This window comes from Ciconia boyciana, chromosome 7 (assembly GCF_034638445.1).
Source record: "Ciconia boyciana chromosome 7, ASM3463844v1, whole genome shotgun sequence".
Taxonomy (NCBI): domain Eukaryota; kingdom Metazoa; phylum Chordata; class Aves; order Ciconiiformes; family Ciconiidae; genus Ciconia; species Ciconia boyciana.
The window spans coordinates 47,512,774-47,536,897 of NC_132940.1; the positions used below are offsets into that span (position 1 = coordinate 47,512,774).

At 40.0% G+C, this 24,124-nt stretch overlaps 1 protein-coding gene across 7 annotated transcripts in view; it reads right to left on the reverse strand.

Moving 5' to 3' along the window:
- DOCK10 (dedicator of cytokinesis 10) overlaps window positions 1-24,124 on the reverse strand; it is a 165,010-nt gene that overhangs the window by 2,675 nt on the left and 138,211 nt on the right. For 6 of the 7 annotated variants that reach the window (XM_072866735.1, XM_072866733.1, XM_072866737.1 and 3 more), the window contains 16 exons: window positions 22,434-22,558; window positions 21,650-21,762; window positions 20,776-20,913; window positions 18,995-19,177; window positions 18,304-18,414; window positions 16,676-16,891; window positions 15,904-15,961; window positions 15,475-15,573; window positions 13,640-13,746; window positions 13,035-13,157; window positions 11,971-12,084; window positions 5,931-6,077; window positions 5,207-5,417; window positions 2,795-2,985; window positions 2,019-2,119; window positions 1,662-1,800 (listed from right to left, as the gene is read on the reverse strand). In XM_072866735.1, the coding sequence (XP_072722836.1) occupies window positions 1,662-1,800; window positions 2,019-2,119; window positions 2,795-2,985; window positions 5,207-5,417; window positions 5,931-6,077; window positions 11,971-12,084; window positions 13,035-13,157; window positions 13,640-13,746; window positions 15,475-15,573; window positions 15,904-15,961; window positions 16,676-16,891; window positions 18,304-18,414; window positions 18,995-19,177; window positions 20,776-20,913; window positions 21,650-21,762; window positions 22,434-22,558 (2,176 nt within the window). The remainder of the gene's footprint in view (window positions 1-1,661; window positions 1,801-2,018; window positions 2,120-2,794; window positions 2,986-5,206; window positions 5,418-5,930; window positions 6,078-11,970; window positions 12,085-13,034; window positions 13,158-13,639; window positions 13,747-15,474; window positions 15,574-15,903; window positions 15,962-16,675; window positions 16,892-18,303; window positions 18,415-18,994; window positions 19,178-20,775; window positions 20,914-21,649; window positions 21,763-22,433; window positions 22,559-24,124) is intronic. The other variant, XM_072866738.1, reaches the window with a different exon arrangement.

Consider the following 24,124-nt stretch of genomic DNA (forward strand, 5'->3'; position numbering starts at 1 on the left):
AGTTTTCCCAAAAAGCCACACTGCCTGGAAAACTGGGCTATCACTTATAAGGCTGCCCCACAGGGCTGCAAGTGGGAGACTGGTTTTCAGTGTGGACTTTCAAATTCCGATGATTTTGGTTAAACAGATGGCGATTTTGACTTTGGCTGGATGAACTCTTAACTTTACATATTAACATTGTTATGTACAAGTAATTTTGTATTACTTAGTCTTTTCATTTACATGAAGAAAACCCAGAGCTCACTGATATAAATACAGGTGTGAGTATTTAATGGAACTCACTAAATATTTTATGAATGCTGAAACTCATGGGCTGCTGATGCTTCATTTAAGTTGACCATACATTTTACATTCTTGTGGGGAACAGTAGTTCACAGAAGACACGTAGTACTGCCTACGCACATAGACTGGATGGCCAAAATAACTTCCACGCGAGAGGCATGAACATTGAATAACAAATGATACCCTTAATACTTACATACTTAATATAACAAACAGTAATAAATATTAGTTATGATAAAATTACTGGAATGCTTGAGGTTCACAAATCTTTATACACCTAAACAGGAAGGGAGAACAGAACAGCAACCACCAGTGAGCTCGTCCCCCCACCTGGCATACACCAAGCCTTCAAAGCAATTACACAGCTTTACACCCTGTGAAAAACTAGCTCGATTCCCCAATAAGAATAACAATGGGCCAACAATTCCGATAACTCCTTATTCTCTTCACATGTGAAGATGAATAACAGAGCATCGTCTAATGGGATGCCAATTAGACACTTCTGTGAGATGCCATCACTGATACCAATGGTTAAACAAAGTAGGTCTGTACACAAACAGTGCTTATGTGTGCTATAGGCACCTGGAAATGCAGTTCAACTCTAGAGGATAAGTATTTCTCAGGTGCAAGCTAAGGTGGCTTACACACAAGCATGCAGAGAAATAATTGAGCATGATTTAATTTGCACTTTAGTATACAGAATCATTCAATATTTAAATTAAAACAGAAAACATAATAAAAAATATCTGCATAGACACAGCGATAGAATAGCTGCAAGTGTGCACTGAAGTCCAGTTCAGTATTTTGGGATGCATTTCATATAATGTAGCCATGCACGCTTATCCTTCTGAAGCTGCTAACAGCTGAAATAAGAGTTTTAACATGGCATGTATTTTGACAGTGTACTTACATATAAAAAAATAAAAAAGAAATAACTCTTGCTCTGAAAGCTGAATAAAAATAGAAACTATAAAGAGATCTCTTCCAGTTATAAGCTAGGTCTTAAAAGCAATTTACTGTTTTAATTAAATACATCACAGCTGCAGCATAAAACAAGCAAAGCATAAAACACTAGTTTAACTGATTATCTTTCTACGCCTCTAGACCTCAGTCTGCATTTAGCCTCATGAACATTCAACTTTTCAATATGTAGCAAGACAGGTAAGAAGACAAATCTTTGTTGATCAATCAGATTCATTATATATAATACAGCTGGATTAAAAAAAAAAAAAAAAGAAAAAAGAGTAAACTATGTTTTCTCAGTGACTGTTGCACTGCCAGGTTTTACTTCTACTATTTTGCCCTACAGCTTCATTTGTCATTAGAAGACACAATTAGCCACTCTCATTCAGCCCAATCAGCAAAATAGATGATCTAACCTGTTCATTCATAACTGCAGACAGCTCGCTGAGCATATCCTTATAATGAGACTTCATCTCTCCCTGATATTCAAATTGGTCCTCCTTAATAAGGCGTTCGTTGACATCAAGGGCATGTCCACATGCTTCTGCAAATTGCCTACAAGCACAAAACCACAAAGAGCAACCATACAAATTTTGCAGTAATAAAAAATATCTATCTATACATATACACACACTACATTCTTGGGAATTAGTTGTAAGATAGGGTAAATGCAGATGTAAATCAGCCTAGTCCAATTCCGCCTGATTTCACGTCACACCTACTCATGCTATTCATACTATGCAGAGGGTGGAAAGTCTAAACTTAATGTTTACCTGAAGATCTCCTTCAGAAGCTTAACTTGATTATCAGGATATCTCTTAGCATTTGTCTCTTCAAGAAAAGCTCGAGCATAGGCCATTGGTCCAGCATTTACCTGGAGGAAAAATACACAGCTTACGTGCAGAGAACAAGTAGTTTATTGTCATTTTCTCTTGTGTTCCAAGGCTTGGGGACTGGCCTCAGGCAACCAAGCCTGTGTGAAGAGCATCACTCCTCTTGTCACTGAATTAAACCTGAAGAGTTTTACTGAGGAACAGGGAGCTGGTCAGCCTCATACAAACTACAGATCTCTGCTGGCCTTTGAAAGTCTTTGGCTAGTTAACCATCTAGAAAGCTATACGTCTGAAGACATTTTAATGAGGGCACCAGAAATACATGTGCCTCTCACCAATCCCAACTTTCCTCAACAGGAAATGACAAAACTACTCCTAACAAAACTCCCTTTAACGTATCTGCATGCTTGGCTATGTGATGGGCTGCATTCTGAAGTGACACGTGATGGTCTTGTTAGAAAGGTCTTAACATTTATTTAGAGAAGATTTGACTGAAATAGTTATATTTGCACATAAATCCAGCAGTCATCAACATCAGTGGAAAACTTTCCATTCCTTTACATTTTTAGAGGGGGCTCCAATAGCACTGGAATACAAGATATGATCAGAAATATAAAATAGACAAAATGTGTCTGGAATGATGAAAATCAGAATAAAAATTTAGGTAGATGCATTGGAAAAAAAAGAAAAAAGAAAAAAAGGCAAATTGTCATTACCTTGACACTGACACTTCCTTGGAGTTTGAGCTGCAGTCGGATCATGTCCACTTCTTCCATTGTGCAAAGCTGATTGAGCTCTGAGACTTTTTTGGACATCTCATCAATTGCTACTTCGATAGGGTTCAGCTCTGTGCTGGTTTGGCTTATGACTTGAATACGCTTCTTCACATAGGGAAACAAGTGACTGGCTACTCAAAAGCAAGAAATGTATCAGAGAAACTCACCCAAGAAGGGAGCATTTAAGAAAGAAAAACAATTACATCAAAGTATGAACTCTTGACTTTGCCAATCTCTTTATCAATCTATACAAATTAAGTTTTAATCACCAATGAATGAAGGTGACACAGCAGGTCCAAATTGAATTTTGATGTACCTGGCACTGGGAGAGCATTCCCTTTTGAATTCACCACTGTTTGCTACTGAGCTCTGTCACATCCACGTGGCAAAAAGCTCTCACCACTCAGACTTTAGAAACCACAAAATTCTTCTTCTGAGTTAAAGCACCAACTGATAAGCCTGTACCGAACTTCAAACCGCTCAAAACATCCCATCAAACATGGTTCAAGTTAGAGGTGGGAGCCTCTAGTTCAGCTGAATTGGGTACTGCTCACCCACAAATGAACTACTATTAAAACATCATGCTTAAAGAAGTAAGGAGTTACTTTTAGTATTCAACCTAAATGCTGCTATGGGAGCTGACAGAGGAACTATTCATTGTTAAAACCCCTTCCTTCCAGTCAAGGCCTTTTCACGGATCTCAGGAGTCTGGCAAAGGTACAGTTACGGCGCATTAAGTCTGATCTAAGCTAAGAATCTTTTCCCGTGTGCCCTACACACTTTGGAAGGCCTCCCACACCCTGTGTATGCCCTCCTCTAGTGAGCATCTGCTGTGCATCAGCGCAGACCTAAATGAACTCCAGCTTACAGGGTGGCTGTCTCCTTGGAGAGCAGGAAACCCAGGGCTTCCAGTCTGGGAAGCATGAGTCACACCCAGGCACGGCAGAGAGCCAGCGATCCACAGACAGCAGCCAGACTGCACTTGTCCTCTGCACAACGCAGGCAGCAGGCTCTGGAGCAGAGATGCTGAGCGGGTACCATTCCAGCCACCCAGTACCTCTGCCCAAGCACAATTAACTTCCACTGCTCCTCCAGTCATACCGGTGAGCCTTGCTTTCTTCTCAAACTTCTTTTTACGGGGGGAAAAGAAAGATGTTTCCTTTAGAGAAAAGCACTGAGGTGAGGCAGGTGCCAGAGGGAAAAGCAGGGGAGAAGAGAAGGTCATAAAATTCCCACCTAACACCAAAGATGGAGCCAGGCTGAGAGCGGTGGGAGCTGATGACAGCATGTAATAACCTAGGGAAAATGTTCTGCTGGAAGAACCACCCTCTCTGTTTTTGCCAGACATACCATAACAGCTGCACTTTCAAGTCAGTGAAACTACCTGCTTCAATACAGATCTCAAAACACCTACTGCTGCCTAAGCACTTAAAAAACCCACACACAAGCTGCTACTGCTTTCTTCTTCTTACAAGGAAAGCTGTATCATGTATCAAGATGCCCCCAGACATCAGTGCCTCTTTCCTGATTTGCCAGAACAAAACTTTTAGGTGACTACGCCTGTACTGTAAGCAGCTTTCTTCACTTTGCCCTTTGGGGGAAGGAGATGCACTGAAGTCGGTGGGGAACTGGATTTTGTGTCACTCGGGAGCCTTTGCTGTGAACATCAGTCTCTCTGCTCACGGCTGCCCATGAGAACACCACCTCCATCTCAGACAGTTTCTCATACTCCCAGCCAAAATTCAGATAGGTCAAGTTTCAGTAGTAGTTTCATGAAGGATGCCTCTTTAAAAGAGAGATTTCAATCATGATAAGGAACTAAACATTTTCTGTTTAATATGACTCAGTAAGAATAGACGTATCTAGTGCTCTTAACATTCCTGTCTTAAAACAGTGATTGTGCCCAGTGAAATGAAATCTTAATTCTCACTTTAAAAAATTCTATAACACGTATCTTACTCCCATTTTGAACAAAAATTTGTATCTGCTAAGTTTTACTCTTCTTAGCAGAATAGGCACCCTACTTTGCTTCTTCTTTGACTTGTTTATTATTAAAAGAACAGTGGTTCTGAGTGCTAAGCTGCCTCCAGCAGAACCACTCCCAAATTACATCATTGCAAGAACAGTTAAGATGTCAATAATAAGGAAAAACAAGACAGCTGATGACTCCACAAATGAAAATAACTTTCCCCACGATGGTCAGCAGGATCGTAAGAAAGCACGTACTTTGCCAATGGACGCACTGAAAAGATTACTTCCACTGACTGCAGAAAACCTGGCACATGAAACGCACTGCTGGGCTTAACTGGCAAAGGTCAGATGGGAGGGGGGAAGCAGCCTGAGCAAACGTACTTGTCAGGATTGTGCGCCTCTTGCACTGCTCTTCTACACCTCCATGCTTTTTTCCTGAGAGTGTGAAAGGTGTTTCAAATACAAAACGGTTGATGTTGTGATGCATTTCGAAGTCGGTCTTTCTATCTTCGGCTTCTTTCTCTTCAAAGAAAGGTGTGACATACGTCACCTGGATATATGCATATTTTGGATCCAGGTCTTTAGGGTTGACCTGTGTAGCAGTGGCAAACATAATAAAATTCTGTTAAGTGTGATGAGCTTCCAAGGTATCCATTATATTTCCAATGCTTTTATCTATCATAGCAATACCGATTAAAACTGATACTTCCAAATGTAATATTCAGACCACAGATTAATACAAAGATATTTAACCAAGAGGCCCCTAAGAACAGTGGGACTTTTGAATATAGCCATTGGCAAAAGTGGATGAAAGCTAAATGAGAGAAAACAATCAGCTTCTGCATTGCAGTAAACATCTGCATGCTCTATGCAGACATATGCTGGAATATGCTCTTTTCCCACTGACTGTGATGCCCTGCTATGACATTGTCATTTCCATACAGCACCTGTCACACTATAAGGTGAGCATCTTTTTTTGGTTGTAAAACTAGGTCATAGTAGTTTACACATACACTTAGTTCACATTCATTCAAAACACAGCTCTCAAAACATGAACCATGCACTCACTTCTCCCCCTTGTGCAAGAACTGCACGTCTTTCATACCTTGTTGGAATCCTGGATGATCTTCACGTTATCTATTCCAAACTTGTCTGCATAAAGTTTCATGAGCCTTTGAGAGATCTCAGACAAGCCGGTTAATTTGGGTTCTTTATAGATATACTCTTTACCTTCCTCTTCTTCAAAAAAACCCTGTTTGGAAGGAAATGGAAGGATACAGTGAACACAACAGGCAGGGCGAAGCCTAAACAAGGTGCTTACATCAGGAATCAAGGTTGCCTGTATACCCACCAGAGCCTCCAGTATGCCATTTCCAGCACCTAAGTTAAAAGCTTACCTGTCTCTACTCCTAGCAGACACATACCTAGAGGTCTGCATTTATACTGCTCTGGTATCTCCAAAGTTACCCAGGAAATAACTCATACACATTTATTCATGTAAGAGACCTAGCTGTTTAAAGAGTTGAAGTGCTTTCTTGAGAACGCTGATGTGTGTATGATGAAAAAACCCTAATGAATTAAAAATTGGACATTGAAAATTCTTTAAATGTTAATCATTTGGCTAAATTAACTATTTCAGAAGCACTAGACTAACAGAACGTGAGTGTAACAGCTGTTTGCTGGATGCCCAGCCCAGCTGGGGTGCGTGCAGCATGCCACCTGCAGCACATCCTATCTGGGAGCTACGTGTGCAGGCAAAGGCTGGGCACTGCGTAGGGCGCTGCTGCCCACAGCGATGTGCGGGGCCATTGCGTGGGGAGGACCTGTGAACCAGTCTGCATCTGTTCAGGGCAGCTGAAGAGGAACTCTGGTGGCATCTTGAAAGGCCATATGGAATTGCAGCATTTTCAGGGACAATTAGTAAATTATTTACATTTGAAAGGAAAAAAAAAAAAAAGACACACAGACTGTGCTCCTTTGCAAAAAAGCTGTCTTATTAAGGTCATTTACTTATTACACTGGATGGACTTGGCAGAGCTTTAATAAAAGGCTCCATTGAAGAGCTGAACAAGAACCTGTCAGGCTTCAGAAGAAATGCCGACTGCAGAAAATTAACACAGCATTGCATCACGTGCAGGTGCTGCTACGCGATGAACATGTACATCAACACTCCGGGAGAAGCTCTCCCAGCTGAGCAGAAAGCAGCAGGTACCCCATTAACAAGGGCTGGATTTATCCCAACACCACGAGCAGCACCAGCCCTCCTCCTAGGATTTCATATGCTACTGATGAAATCTGGCAGTGTTAACCACTGCAACTGTACCCAAAGTCTCCTCCTTTCACCTTAACACAAAGTGACCCAGAGGAAAATACCTGAAGCTGCAGGGATAAAGGGGAAAGGAAGACAGCATTAATGATGTCAGACCCAAGGCCCTTTAAACTTAACACGATGTGGCTTGGACAGCTAATTCTACAAGATGCCTAGACAAACTGCCATCTGTTGAAAAAGAGAGAAGCACAAATGAATGAAGTCAAGAGATACCTCCAAAATCTCTTTGGAAGGTACTCATGCAAAATCCAGCCTTTTCATGTTGACGCGTCTTTCAACTTTGGCCACTAAAATTATAGGCTAGGAAAATCTTCACAACCCCCCCCCTAGAATTAAAATAAATTAGCTGTAAATTTCAATGTTTGTTTAGGAAAAACCCCCTAAGCTTTATTTCAGTAGGGATTAAGAAATATGTGCATCTCTGCATTCTCCTTCAGTGAGAACAAGAGGCAATAAAACTGTCTTTTAATTTGGCAAGTGCCAACAGCAACATGGGCAGTACTGGAAACCAATGACTAATAGCAGCAACAGCAGCTTGTCTGACAGTATCTTAATCAGTCTCACAGTGACCTTCTAACATTGCACAATTTTTAACAATATTATCAATTAAACTCCACAGGCATATGAGGAACTTCACAGGTAATTAGAGAACAAATCCAGAGCTCAAAAGCTGACACCCTATAAACATTTACTGAGCTGGGCAAGCAATTGACTTTCTATTGATTTCACTGAGAAAAAATCTGCAGGATCATAACCTGGTTTCTGATCTTGTTTCCACTGAAGCAAAACTGCTTTATGTGGGAAAACCTCATTAGTCTTATGCAACCATATTCAAACACGCTACTCAGGATTGCTTCTGTCAAAAACCATCTGTTTTCTGTTACTCTTCAATGTTTTCAACAAAACCCCTCATGTTTTCCAAATTAATCACATAAGCAAACTAGAATATAGTTTATAGTTTATCAGTCTAACACTGATTCTGTGTATGTTTGCATGCTGGAACACAGTGTTTATATGTAAGTGCCAAAACTCCGTGCTGATGCTGCATGGCACTCTAAGATGATACCTGTATTAATGGTTTTGCTTAAAAAAAACATACCTGAAAACAAACAACTAACAGATTTAGTCTTGTCTCTAATGCAAGAGATATCATTTAAGTACATATTCCCTACAATATTTCAGCTGACAAGTGACAAGCAGAAGTTAATTGTGAGCTATAAATAATCGTGTCTGCCATATGCTATATGTCTGGCAAAGACTACTGAAAGTAAGATTAAATACTTTTAAGGAGCCAAATATCCTCCCATATCAGGATTTTAAAATATTAAGCAGCCGAGGTCACATTATCAATGCATATTCCTAGATTATTTTCATACTGGTTGGTTTTGCCCTGCAAGAACAATGCAGCCTTACAGATGAAAATTATTTCGGAGCAGCCGAATGTAATGGAAGGGAGACGACCTCCCAGACAGTAGGTTATTGGTTTCCACTGAGCTCTAATGTGCTGAGAGTCAAATTGTGACCCAGGATTATCACCATGGGAGCGCTGAAAAGGCCCTTCTTCCTCCCTGTATGCCCTCAGTCACAGCCCTTGGAGCTTACAGTAAATCTGACTCTTCTCTGCCCTTTGCTAGAAGAATACACACCATCCCTGCAGCTGATGTGCCAAGGTAAAGCCTTCTGCTCTACCTGCCAAGAATTAGCACTTAATGGATCCTTCCCTGTTTGTATCAAGTGAGCATCACCTCCTATGGTAAGTGAGCACATTGCACTTTTTAGTAAGGAAGCTACAGCTGTTTTATCACATTTGGAAAATGGGACACATCTTCTGATCTTCAGACGTAAAACTCCAGTCAGCTTACCACTATAAAAACCTGCCCTCCAACTTCTACAGCTTCTTGCATGGATAGGAGAACAAAACCTCAGCTCTACCTTTACCTAACACTGCTCTGAAAACAAGTCTTGAATGTCTTTGCTTATCAGCAAAATATGAGTTTTCAGCTATTCAACATATTTAACAGCTTTTTTTTTTTTTTTTTTTTAATTCCAGAAAGATCTCGACTTCTCAAAACATTCATCTGTAAATAAAATCATAAGCACTGGCTAGTGCGGCCGCTTGGTGGTGCAATGAGATGTTGTCACCAAAGGCCCTCTAACAGAGTTTGCAGTCTAAAACAGCAGCTGCCACGAGATCCAGCTCTCTGAGCTGGCAAATAAAGCTTTCTGGTGAAAACAACCAACAACATCCTCCCTAAGGACTACATTCATTCAAACCATCCTTCCAGAGGGTCCCTGCAGCAATGCAGTAACCAAATACCGTCTCCGCCTTTGCATGAAGAAGAACAGTTTTCAGGTGCAGCTGCAGATTCTCTTTTTCCACTAGGAACCCCCAAAATTCTCCCTGCAAACAGTATTTGCAGTATTCTTTTGTCCTTTAATCTGCCTTCTCTGCAGTCTTTTTTTCAGTAAGAATCAGCAGTGTTCCATTTTTACAAAACATACCTATGTATAATTTATTATTGATACAATTGATAAAAATGTTTAATGAATAAATGCATATGTGTAATAATACATTTTTTTATACGTGTGTGCTTACATATGTATCTGCCCACAGGTATTTTATAGACCAACGTACGTGTAAAACTGAAAAGGAATCCCATACCTGCATACTGAGAATCCTGTACCTGCATATCGAGTTTCCTTCTGGGGCATTTCCTTTGTAGTGGCCCAAGCAGAGCAATTCATACTGGTTTACACTGGTTTAACTGTGTAATACTAGTAAAACCTGCAACCATTAGCTTTTGCGAGGAAGTGTGCAAAGTCTGCCAGAAGCACAAAAAAAGGGAATTGCTTTTAATGTTTTCAATGAATTGGGCACTGAGACTGCTTTCAGCATGGAGGCCTGCAATACTCTTGGCAACAGAATGACAAAAAGGCCCCATACCTTTCCACTTGCACAGCCAAAATGGAAACAAGTGGCCATGGGTAAAAGGGACTGACAGAAATACAGAAAGGAAACCTTCCAAAGGGAAAAATATGCAGGCACAACCAGTATATGGGAACAGATACCGTCTCTCCTTCCAGGTCAAGCTTCATCTGTAGCTCCCACACCTGCCATGATGCTTTGTGTACTGGTAAGCCCTCCTTAAGCAGTTCTGCACACCCACTCCTATTTTCCTTGGTAAATGAGGCACAAGTAATGCTGATGGGAATGATCTGCCTTTAATTATTTGCACTGTGCCATATATTGTTGTCACTATGCCTCTGCAAGGAGCAATACAGAGCAGTCCCACTTTCTATGACATAACATCTCTTCTGCAAAAGGAAAGGAGGAAGCTGTGCTTGTTTGCATTTAGAGCTCAGTGTCCAGGGGCACCAGGGAGCAGTACGCAGCTATGAAAAAGTCATATGCTTTAGAGCACTAAAGCTGTTTAAATGAAGTTGTCCTTGTGGCACTGGCAGCTGAAAAGTCATTGCACTGTAATAGAGATTTTAACCCAGTTCAGCAGAACTGCTGCAGCTAAATTACCCACTTACAAGTAGCTGCTTCTGGAAAAGCCCTAGCAAGAAGTTGCAAGTAGGAGAGTCCCGTTTCCCCCTCTGCTGCCCCCGTTTTGAGGAAGGACTTGCCATTGCCCTCTGACTCCCAGTTTGCTTGGTCCTATAAGGGACTATCAGGCAGGTGGCTGCACCCTGCCCAGAGCGCTCCAGTTACCACTGCCATATATCGTAGACTGCACAGGCCAGGAAAGCAGGCTTGCATTCAAACAGCATTAATGCTACACCGAGTTTTTCAACAGAGGAAGAAGGGGTCCAATCCCACTCCCAGTGAAGCTGAGAGAAAAACTTTCACTGAGATGAGATGATGCAGCATTGGGCCCCACGGTGCACACACAACATGACGACAGATACAGCTTGGTAATTCAGGTAACTGAACAAACAAAAATTAGTTTGCAGGATGCAACAGTGAATGAAACGACGTTATTTCATCTGCCACGAACCAAAGAATCGAGAGCACAGGGAAGTTAATGTTAAGTAACAGTACAGGGAAGGATGGAGGACGTGTGAGGAGAATTAAACAAAACATGCAAAAGAACTAGACTTACCACAGCCTTGAATAAGATCAAAAGGAGAAAAGAGCAAATTTCTGCATTAAAATCTAATTAGCAAACAGAATGATTCACATCAATCTGTTGTTTACACACCTTACTATTTTAGAGTAAAGGAGATTGTGTGCTTGCCAAAACCAGGTCTTAAAAGAACATGCTGGATTGCTACACTGGTTTGTAGTGGAAGAAAGCACAAAATAATGCTTTGAGGATGCTGAAGCACAGCAGAGGGAATAAAACTACTCTACAGAATATTACACAGAACCAGAGGTATCCTGAAAGCAGAAGTCAGAGTCAGCGAGAAACACAACAAAACATCTACTGCATACTGCTCTGCTTTAAGCTCTATTTGAAGAGAGGGCCATATATCAAAGATGTCTTATTTGGTTTTATTTAAGTTTTACTCTGAAAAAAACCCGCCCTGCCTCAGTCTCAGTTTTGCTTGATGAAGTCAAGAACTAAAGCTGATGTACAGGTCTGTTCTCCATTACACCACTAAATCCATAGCAGCAGTTTACACAGATGCAACTGAGTGCTCTCTCTTCTTAGTAAAACCCTCCTTGGAGTATGACCCATGAGGCACTTTCTACCCCATGATCCACTGCCAAGTGTTTCCCTGTTTTAGCTTCCCTGAAATACATCAGGATTGGAAGAATGTGACTGAAATCTGGGAATCTGTGGAGACAAAAGAACACAAGTTGACTTACCTGCCCATAAAATGCAACACGGTAATATCGCCCAAAGAGACGTTTCTCAGAGTTCACTACTTCTGCAACCTTCAGGTATGAGCGGTGGATGTCGTAGTACAAATCAGACAGTCTCTACATTAAGAAACAACGAGAGCGAGGGGAAGTGAGAGAGCATGAGTACTTTGGGAAACGACACAAAGGCTCTACGCAAGCGTGGCTTGTCTTAACTGGATTACCAAACCTTTGCAAAGATGGCTGCACATGCTAAGGTTTAACCTTGTCAGCAGTCACTAAAGATTCATTTCAAGGTTTCTGTCATCTTCTGAGCACACAGTTTTGTGGCAGTGGGTGCCTTCGTGTACAGGGTCACACAGGAAGGCAAGCATCCCACCATTGGGCAGTGGTAGGGACCTACTAAGAGGTCAGAGAACCCAAGTGTCCTTGAACCAAGCGTCTGCAGGTGAGAGCAGGGTGCCAATAACTCCAATCAGCTCCCAACCCCAGGCAAAAATATGCTATTCACAATTACCACTAAAAAGCACTTTCTCGGGACAGTGAACCAAAATTTCAACTAAGTTTAAATCTGAGGACCTGCTTCCTCAGCGTACAGCTTATAGCTACCTACCTCTTTGCTTTTTTTTAATTTTAAACCAGAAAAATCAGTAAATGAGATTATCCTCTGGTTATTCATTATGTATTGAAATTGCCAAGTAAATAAGAAATGAAGAAACTCTGGAATTGTGAAGAGATCACACAATTTATCAGCAGTTTCTAAACTTAAATATAATGCAAATGTGCTCTTGGTTTAAAAACACATGTAAAAATTCACATCCACTGGCTAATAGAAGAGGTTTGTTTGAAATTTTTTGTTTATATACTGTTGTATTGATGCTGAGAAGAGGAAGGTAAGGTACCAGAGTTTTTCATTTACTCACAGCACAAAGCATTAAAAGGAGAAATTACAGACAGAAAGAAAAAAACATTCCTTTTAAAGAAAGGACTTTTGTTTCCCCCTAAAAATTTTTATCTTTACTGTTGTCTTAAGATTAAAAAAAAAAAAAAAAAAAACAAAACCAACTTACTTTAAAGTCCCTCTGCTTCTCAAAAACAGCAATGATAGGCTTGTTAACCTCAGCAATAAGCTCATATCTCTCAGACTTCCACAGGTATTCAACACACAACTCCAGCTGCTCCACAAGAACATTCTGCAATTTCACAAATACAAAGTTTAGTGACTTGACAGCTGGTGGCATTTAATTAATAGCAATGCAGCAAAAGGACATACCCACTATTTAATTTTTGTTCCGTATCTTCTATATTAAGGTTTATTTCAATGACACAATGTTTAATCAGGTATTGGTGACCTAGCTCTTCTTTAGATAAAAAAAAAACTGAAATAACAGTAATATGAAAATACTTGAATACTTGACATCTCATTCAGAACGGGTTTGCTTTGTGTTCCCCCCTGCCCTAACTTCCAGCTCTGGTACTTAATGTTCTGGTTAGCTAAACACCTATCCTTGCTATTTAGTACAACAGCTATGACATTTCACTCAAAAAGCTGTGCGCCTTTTATACTGCATGAAGTACGCTCTCACTATAATTTGTGGTAACATACACAGGCATCCATTAGAAATAACACCATCTGTTAATATAGAACAAGTATATAAATGTTAATGCTGCTGACCTCATTATAGGGAGTATCTTGCATCCCGGAGTCTTCCTTCATAGCACCTTCTTCTTTAATGTTGGGCGTAATGCTCAGAAAAGCAGGCCATCCCATGGAAAATAAGCCTTGAAGTGCAAGTCATAACAATGTCAATTAATGACTGAATAACCAGATAATTCAAAAAGTTATTGGATGCCATTAAAACAGAGATATTTTATTTGACTGGATTAGTTACTTTTTTCACAGCCCAAGTGACGAGAAGCACAAATGGAACTGACTGAATTTATGCGACTATTACACATTTTCTCTATGATATAAATCCACTTGTCCAGGCAAAGGGTAACTATAACATTTTCCTGACGCAATCTTATTGCTCTCTTTGGCATTTCAGTTCCTTAGCTGTACAGTGCTGGCAGTCCTTGTAAAACTCTCTGTACATGCAACACTCATCTATACAGGAATTACCATCGCAGGCTGAAACCAGTGAAACCATACTCGTGAAACCAGTGCTGTGACTCCCGGCCTGACCTACAGACACTTAACGTTACATGCTGGGACCTGCTCTCATCCCACCCATCAAGTTTCCTAAGTGAGAGGGGCACACTTGCCCCAAGCTCACTGCAGCCGACTGCAGAGACGGCTGCTCTGGAGCACAGTGCGCCTTTACTGGGCTCAAGGACACCCTGGCAGCTGCTCTCTTTACCGGGCCCAGGGTCAGCAGGGTGACCACAGCCCTAACCGAGGAACTCTCTTGTAGAAAGCTCAGGCTGGTGGCAGAAGCTGCTGATGGGAAGGCTCACAAGGATTAAAACCGAGCTTACATTTAATATTTGCTAAGCATGGGGCCCTAGTGCAATGGTTGCAGAAGGTACAACTTATACAGGCATTGCACATTACAGATCAGGCAGAGTCTGACCCACAAAGATTTTACTACCACTCTTGAAACCTGCCACTGGAGGCGATGAACTCCTGACATGGTTCGTGTTCAATTTAAAAGTAGGAAAATGCTAGTAAGGCACAATTTAAAAGCTAACCTTTACACACTGAGACAGAGGGGGCTCCTTCCCCTCTGTCAAGTTTTGAAAATAATTTAAACATAGGTTTAAAATGATCCACAAGTTCTTCATTCCACCTACTGTTATTCATACAAAGTATTTTACCACTAGTGAACCATCTCTGAAATATTGCTCTTTACAGAAAGCTTCCTTCTAAAAGGATGCATTTTTTCATCCCACCTACAGACACTTCCAAGTGTATTGGAGAACCATGGTCTTTCCAAAACTAAGTTTTCTCTTCCCCAGATATTGGCCTTTGCCCCCAGAAATTGCTCTTTGTGAAAACTGCTAAAATATCTCATGCTGAGAATTACTTTGAAATACACATTTCATAAACTAAATAACTGCTGGCATAGAAGCATTTAATAATATAAGCCTGCACTTTATTTCTCTAATAAGCATCACAGATTTTAAAAAGTCTTTATCTGTACTAAGTTACATAAGGATAACCAGATATTAATTCTGCCCTTGTTCCCTCCCAGCTTTGGCTAGTCAAGGAATTGGACATGGATTTAAGTGCTAAACACCAACTGACCTGAGAGGGATTTCTGTTGCCGATGAAGAGCATACTGCTCTCTTGCTGAGAAAGCCCTTAACCAGAGACATTCTGAGCAATTCATCAAACCAGCCAAAGAGCATCAGAAAAGTAACATATAATGTTTCCAACATTACTTGCTTGCTATTACAGCCATCAACATGCACTATAAATATTTTCGCTTTGGTAGATATTTTTCCAAATCAATTTGATTCCCTAATTATGTTATTTGACCCATAAACAGGCATGGTTAGAGCACTCACTTCCTCCATTGTGAGTTGTTAGTAACACATTACTATCAGAGACTTGACCATCTTCCAGGAGCATACGTGAGGTACAAATCTTTTCCATTTTCCAGTAACCTATGATAGTGTAAGATGGTATTAGTACACTGCTACTGGTATGTGTTAATACATGCATATTTAATAAAAACAGACTAACAAGTGAAGCATTCTCTTTTAGCACTAGCTTACTAAACATTTAATTAACCCTCTTTACACAAAACACACACTTTCACTGTTCCAATGCTAAGACTAGGATTTAAGATATATTTTAAAAATACAATATTTGGGAAGAATTCAAGCAGCTTTAAGAATACTTTCTATATAAGGAAGGAAAGCAGGACAGCCAAAAATTATTTTCAACAATAATGTTTATAGATACATAGTCGTTTTTGAATATGTTGATCTTACCCTTTCTTTTCAGGTACTCCGCAATGAGAGCAGCGATATGAATATAGCACATAGCAGCCTGTAACGAGAGACCACGATACGTGTATACATTAAAGTACACTGTATGACTTACAGCATACATGTGATAAGGAGCACATACTTTCATCACTGACAAGTCATGCTGCAGAAAAGGGAAGACAAAATTAATATAGCCATTTAAGAAAATAAAGGATTAAATGATGAAATCCTTCTTGAGTGTTAATTTCACTAGGTGTCTTAGGTAAAAGCATAGATTTGTTCAAGAAAACCATTAAGATTACTTAGTAAGAAAGATATTCCTGGGTTATGCACTGGAGTTTTGCATCACCCATTTAGTTTTTGATGAGAAGGACAACATGTTATAAACAAAGCTCCTCTCCTATGCCGTAGTGGGGAAGAAGAAAATCCTTTATGTAAGTTATGCACTGCTCATAACCTCATCTACACTACACCTACTGGGCCTGTTAGGGTTAAGCAGCAGAGATGCTAACATGATACTCACCACAGCTTCCCCATCAGACATTTTCAAGTCTTGCTCAAGCATGTATGAGGTAGTCGTGATTAGGCAAACTGGGATAATGAGCACATCACATCTCTAGGTGTTTTTCAAACCTGTCTTCCTCTAATTTCAAGTATATGAGACACACTGCATGATTCTCTTAAATCACTACTGTTGTCTGTATTTCAGAACCCTTTTCATCAGAACATCTCAGCCTAAAGACAAATGGATTTCCTATTCATCTATTTACATTACCTCTGATAAATCTCCATTTCTTGCGTGAATCTTGGCCATGCTTTCAAGCCACGTCCTACGTAATTCAGGAGTGCTGGCATATGAATTCGCTAGGCTGTACTGCAGATCCACAAGCATCTCAGGGTCTTTCTCATGCTCCTTCATCTGAGCTGTGGCCATTAAAACCGTTCTGATGCGTTTGGTCAGATCCTTCACCTCTGCTGGGAAATTAACGTTCTTTGGGAAAGATAAGCAATACATCACTAAAACCATCCAAAGAGCCACATGTAGCACCCCTGAATGAGCTAAAGTCCTGCTTACAGAAGAACCTTCTTCCCCTTCTCTAATTCAGTAGGCTTTGAAGCAGAGTACCACAGTATGTACACATTGTACACAAATCCTTGACTTTTTTTACTGATGTGTCATAGCACCTACTAGATATTTCAGTCAGTCAGCTGTACCACTGTCTGTATGGAGCAATTCCACTGAAGTCAGCAAACTGAAACATTTGTTCCTCAGTTGCTTACTGGATCCAGAACTGGATTCTCGTACACTTTCAGCTGACGAACAGAACCGTGTGCTATAGATAGTCCTGCTTAACTACACTCACAGCATGTTTCACTGCAGTGAATGAAGCAGAACAGTCTGGCTCCTGGCCTTCTCACACTGCTCAAGATTAAAACAGAGTCCTTGTATTGCTCATATCAGCTCTTCTCAACATATTTAACTCAGCTTTGCAGTTTCTCTTTTTCAGATGGACAATGAAATACATTTCTATTTTCAGACTTTTTTCCCCTCGTTGCCTTTGTTTAAAAGTAAAAACATCCAGAAAAATTAAATGAAATTAAATGCTCCCTCCTCTACGTCACACAGAGATGAGCATGTTACAGAAGCAGTGTGACTGACTGCAGTGCTGGGAAATCAAAGCTGGATTTTGGAAACAAATGCAATTGTAACTGCATTTTATTAAATAAAACATTAAATTACTTCTGCTAATTATCTACCAATTTGCACACACTAACTTTATTATTAACCTCAGTGGAGATACCCTGAAGTCACCTTCAGAGAAAGAAAAACACCTCCGAAGCACAAAATTCAAAATGCATGTTGACAAATATTTGGACAGGAATTGTAAAAATTAAAAATTGGAATCCTTTTCCAATACCTTTAGTACAGACAATGAACATAATAGCCATGGTAACTAATCTAAGAGCTAAGTACCTTTTTCAAGGGGTTAGGAAGCTGTTACAAAACCCAACTGTTGTGCATTTTTTGCTACACATTTACTGAACAGACTAAAGGGACAGTTTGTAGGCTAAAAATTGTTTGTCAACTGCAATTGTGTTTCATTAGTCACAATGCATTATATCTTCTCTGACACCAGGCAAATGAACAAAATAAGCAGTGAATAACAAATACTACAATTTTCAAATAAAAATATCTCTTTTTTGTTTTAAAAACTATTTTCAATCATTAAGCTTCTGAGTCACAAACTTTTAAATGAATTTCAGGCTGCCTGGAAAAGGCACACTATGAATGCATAAATCACTGTCTAATAAAAGCCAGCAATTTTATTCACTGAAACACTTGCTCCTCTGAAATTGTTGACCCTTTGCAACAGGTAGTGATTGACAAAAAATGTTTCTTACTTTCATCTGTTTGTCTCCATTAGCAAAATTATTTATAATCGCAAGTGAATGTTGAAAACGAGATCCGCCAATCCCTGCATCTGCTATTAGCTGGCTCACTGCTTTGATGAGCTGTACAGGGGGAAGCAAACACAGGGAGCAATTAGCAAAGAAAATAAAAGTTTCTGAATAGCTTTTAATCCCTATTTTAGTATGACTTGATGTACCAGGCTAGCAGAGATGCACTTTTATACCTGTCATAAGAAGATAACATATACAAATGCAAGGACTGTGAGTAATCTTTCCAATGTTTGTAATTGCTCACATTTTGCAGTGTAAGCGCATTGTTACTGGACGTTACATTTCTGTTAATATACTATCAGATAGAATCTGATAGTTTAGTTCCTTCATCAGCTATGTTCTGACTGCTGTAAGCAATGCACGTGAATCAAGAATAGCTATTTATCTGGCTATTTATTGGCTATGCAGCTACATTCACAGCTGTTGTATCTCCCTGGAACAGAGCCGAGCAGCCCAAAACCAGCAGAGAATCCAGCCCAATGTCTTCAGACTTGGCAGGAAAATCTAGCTGCCACAGAGAACTGCCTGTCTAAGGACTCCCAAAGAATTGCTTTGCTACAACGCATAAAAATAATAATGATAAAAACCAATGCACATCAGCTAAATACTGATGATCTCATGCTTCACTTACCTGTAGATGGGATCTGACTATTGATTTCTGCTTGTTAAATTCAAAGTTCTTTCTCATGAAAAAATAAAGAAGAGCAGATGCCTCTGTCTGAGTTGAACGTGACCTATGGTTACAACACTTCAGGATTTCATAGCAGAGTGAACCGCAGAGATCTGCTTGTCCTTGGAAAAATGCTGATGGGAACTATTGAAAAAAATGTGTGAATATGTTTAGCACTACTCTCAGGCCTTGGTACAGTTATTATGAGTGAACACTTTTTTCTGTTAAGCTTTCAGTAAAAACAACTCTCTCTCCCATATTCATTCACACCAGGGCTTAGCAAAAAAACTAGTCACTGGCTAAACATCATCCCATGGGCAAATTAAGTAAAAACTGCACACAGGTTTTCATACAAACATCGTATGCAATGCAACAATCAAACTGGCCTCCAGGAAGTCCAGACAGCAGCTGGCACACAGCAAGCACAAAAGCAGAGCAGCCTGTCTGCAAGGAATGCAGAATAGCTAACCAGGAAAAGTGTGTGTGGGGTTCTGCACTACTATAAAAGCTGTTCAGGAGAGAGAAAATACTCTGAGTAGCAAAGTCAGCGAACTTCCAGCGGTCGAGGGTTTCAACAGCAGGAGACAAAAAAGAGTGAAGGATGGCTCTCCAAACCATACCTACTATTTATCAGCAGGGTGAATATAACAGAAGACAGACCGAGCAGAGATGGAAGACGTAGATATTGGCTACAGATCTCAAGTACCACCTGAGAGGTTCTGCTGCAGGAACCACGACTGATCCCTGTTCCCACAGAACTACAAAGAGAGAAATCAATCCCGAGAGCTACAGGATGAATGAAAAGGGCGATCCTGGATATTTATTCATCCTCCCCATCACACAGAGTTCTTCCGTTCCTGACTGTCTGGTATGTAATTTAAAGCTGTCTGTGGATGGTTTACTTTGTATTTCCCCCATGTCCTCAAGCTACATTACTGGGAGAAGCATGATTTCCTCCTCCTTTCCCCCAAGATAACAACCAGAAGGAGGCCACATGGTTTAAAATTATCTCCACTGTTGCATTTCATAGAAACATCTGGGAGATCAGGCCAGCCTTGCTTATTCTCACTTCCCCATAGCAATTGCTATCTGTGTGCTACATTCTGGTTAGTTTTAAGAGGATCTCATCTAAGTCTATGACTTGGAAATTGTGAAGCCTTTGCAGTTGGCACCAAGTGTCTAATTGCCCACGATCATTTACATATGTGCAATGCAAGCAAATAAACAGTTTGACACATAAGCATGTTTTTGTCCAAAAACTCTTCTATGTTGAAAACAAGGTATTTGTAAAACTGTATTAGTTTGGATGAACTTTTGGTGAAGTGTATGGAATACTCTCCTGCTGGCTCCTCTGGGGACAGCTGTAATCATTCACCGCTGGATTCTGTAACCCAGGTATCTGCCATGAAGACCACGGACCCCTAGGGTTTCAAGCTTTCGTCCACGGGTGATAAAAGCATGAAAGCCAATGACATAGCCAGATACCACAGACCTGGACATTACTTATCTATTTGCTTTACAAGTTTAACTTTCTTAGTAAATTTTTCATTTTCCAAAACAGAACTAATTTTTCAGATATTGTGAACCTCTCACTTTTAATCAGCAATAAATCAGAAGATCTTTGTCAGGAATGAGTGTTAATACAGTGAAGTTCAGAACTCTTTCACAGTACCCAACTGTCCTCAAGCTGCACTTGCTGTAACATTTAACAGGTCAGATTAACAAAATAAAACCATAGTTACCTTGCCTACAAACAGCCGTAGGGCAGCAAAGACGTGCTTGAGAGCTGCTGCTGACTGGTTGATTTGCAAAAAGAGCATGTGTGTGTCAAAGACTTTCTTCATCAATGCATTCTGGCAATCAGATTGCTGGAGCTGCCTCTGAAAAGTTCACAGATGAGACAGCACATTCTGGTTATTAAAGTGAATAAACAGAAGAAGGATCTGCTGGACTTTACATTGGAGTGTTCCTAGGGAGATGCTTTTTTCAATGTAAAATCTCTGCGGATGAGGCATTCCCAGCTTGCTGCAGACTCTTTTTACTTGCAGTTTTCCCAAGGACAGCACTTTCCTATGCCTGTACTCCTACTTCTGGATGGTATACACTAGATTTAAGGGCTAGGGTGGCAGAAAGGAGACACTAAATCTAAAAGGAGCTGCCTGCTGTATTGTAGCTGTGAGACCTTCAGCAAGTCATCTGGGCCAATATTTGTAGTGCAATTTTTAAAGAGGCAGAAGATCTGCCTGCTGACTTGAAGAGACATAGATTATTAGCGGTTTGGAAACCTTTTGTATAAAATCCCTGAAAGCTAGTGGCATAAGCACGATTCAGATAAGGTGATGCATTAGTAGATGCACGACACTTTCATGCAGAGCAGGGCTGTACATAGCCCTGGATACGTAGGATGCTCTTCTTCCACATCTTTCTATTCAGTTTGGGTACTACGACTCAATTCCTTCATAAAATGCCTTCATCGAACACTGGCACAAGTTATTTCCCTATCCTGCTGTCTCAGGCATTTCAAGTTTTCTGTGTGCGTGCTCCCCCCAGGCCCTCCTTCCACCACATATCCCACATGCCACCAGTTCAAGTAGAAAAGGAAACAGCAAAACATACCTGGTGATTCAGAGTGTAAAGACACAACAGGTCAAGGATTGTGAGGGAAACTTCTGTAGCAATGTTTGCCTCTGTGTCTACATACTGTACAATGTCTGTTTCATTGGAGCTGCCTGCAACATATAAAAAGCAAGACGACAAACAATCTTCTGAGTGTAGTTAAAGATGATGTAATTCTGCAATCTCGTCATAAGTCTCAGCACAGTAGAGATGGGGTCCTAACTGTACATTTAACTGAAGGGGTATTTTGAAGAAAACTGCTCACAGGAGATGAAAGGGGAGGGAATTTGAGTCAACTTTTACCAGCTGCACCAGTGATGTGAGCATATTCTTTCATTGTTTCTGTTCGTCCTCAAAGGAGGAGAGAAACCTAATTGGAAAGTGGGATAGATGACTTCGATCTCATAATTTAAAGAACCTTCTGTCATGAAAAGGTCACTTTTATTGCTAGATCTAATAAATGTAATATTTCAGCCAGTGTGCATCTGCTTGTACAGCGAGGTACATAACCATAGATGCAAGAGATGCTGGGAAGCGGGGAATAACTTGTCATTAAGGCTATTTAAATATGTCAGGTTATTGTAATTAATTTTGTTTCTAAATGAACTTTGCCCAAATTTAAGCTCAGATTTCTTAGTCTGAAAAAAGGCAGACTCAGCAGCTCTATTTATGTTTAGGCTCTTCTCTTCAGGCTGTCTTTCACTGGCACTCATAAAAACAGATTTAATTGTACAGAGCCTGATCCAAAACCCATAGAATTCCACAGGGAAGTTTTTGTACTTACTTGCAGTGCTGCTCTCTATCATCTGCAAGAGTTTGGGGTTAGAAAGTGCATTTTTGCCACGGATTATGGGTAATGTTTGAGATCTGTGATGCTTGTGGCCGTCGTGACTAGATGTAGAATGCATCCTGAAATTGAAAGGTACCATTAAAAAACAGAAACAAAGAATAAACTATCATGCCTATACAGAATTTTTCCATGTCAGTTAGAATTTTCTGCAGTACTTCTCAATGGCTAAGTTAAACAAACTAATGCAATTTTTTTCAGAGAAACAAAAATGAAGAAGAAAGTCAGTGAGGTGGACAAAACAAACAGATGTGCTGTGATTTCTTCAGATCACAGGAGACAAAACACTCATTGAGCACTGAAAAAAAGCATCAGCTTAAATAGCTGGCTGACATTTAGAAAACTGCCTTTGGGTGAAGAGAAACTGAGATGAGTTCTGTTAACTCAGAATACAAGAAAAATGTATCCTGCTCATGAAAGAACTAACACAGCTTCTATGAGGGGAAAAAAATTATGACAAACTAACAATGACAGTAAAAATATGTGTGTGCATATGTGTGTGTTCTTTTAATCCTCTTTGATGCTGATAAACTCATCATGAATTTATAATGAGAAGCTTCGAAATAAAATACCAATGCTTATCATAATTTTTGAAAGGATTTTGAATTTTTAACCACTATAGAATTCAGCAAGATTTAACATATCTCAAAATTCAAGTCACTTATTAAAATACACTTTTATTTAATTTCTTTAAAAAATGTAGCTTCCTAAATTTGCATAATTTAAAAATATTCTAGGACAGAATTACTTCCTGCACCTACCTAACCCCTCTTTTACGTTGGCTATTTTTGCAAAAATAATTTAGAAAAGTAAGATTTTAGATTTAAAAAAAAGAAAAAAGTTCCCAACACAGGTACGGAATTGATGGTCAGACTTTTGCCAATCAATGTGATAAAGTCTTCCATTAATGGTCACAGTGGAAGGATTTGGGTGGACATCCTGGCAAACTAATGGATTTGGAACATGTGGAAATTTGATCTCAAGGGTTTTTTTTTGTGGTTTGTTGGTTGGTTTTTTTTTTGGGGGGGGGGGCAGGAGGTGGAAAGTCTGGTTTCATATGAACATTTCAGCAAACTGAAATACATTAATGTAAGTGCAAGTTAGAGCTGATCACCAGCAATACTTCAACTCTCAAGTCATCATCCAAAAATGCTCTGTATTACAACAGGCCAAAAAAATAGCCATTTGGACAACAAATGCTGATTTGTGAGGGGGTAAAGGGTGAAGGCCTTGGAGACGGCAGAAATGTGACTTTATTTTCTGGATTGCCACCATGTTGGTTCATCTGCAAACGTGCAACAAAACAACAGTCTCCTAAAGGCTGCTTGCCAGTTGCAGCTGGGGTAATGAAATCAGTGCTGCTTCTTGAAAACTGCACAGTAGAGGAACAAAGAAAGAAGTATGGCAGAGAAAGCATCTTTTTTCCCCTTTGTTCCATTCCAAGATACATCCTTATAATGGTGAGCATATTCTAGCTATATGTAAATGAGAAAAGTCAATGATCCAGGTTCATGAGGAAGGGGGACTTTCTCACCACGCTCTTAGATACAACCACAAGCTGCACAGGGTCAAAAGTTTGCTTTCTCCCTAGAGTTTTACATTATTAACATGAAAAGGATCCCACTTTC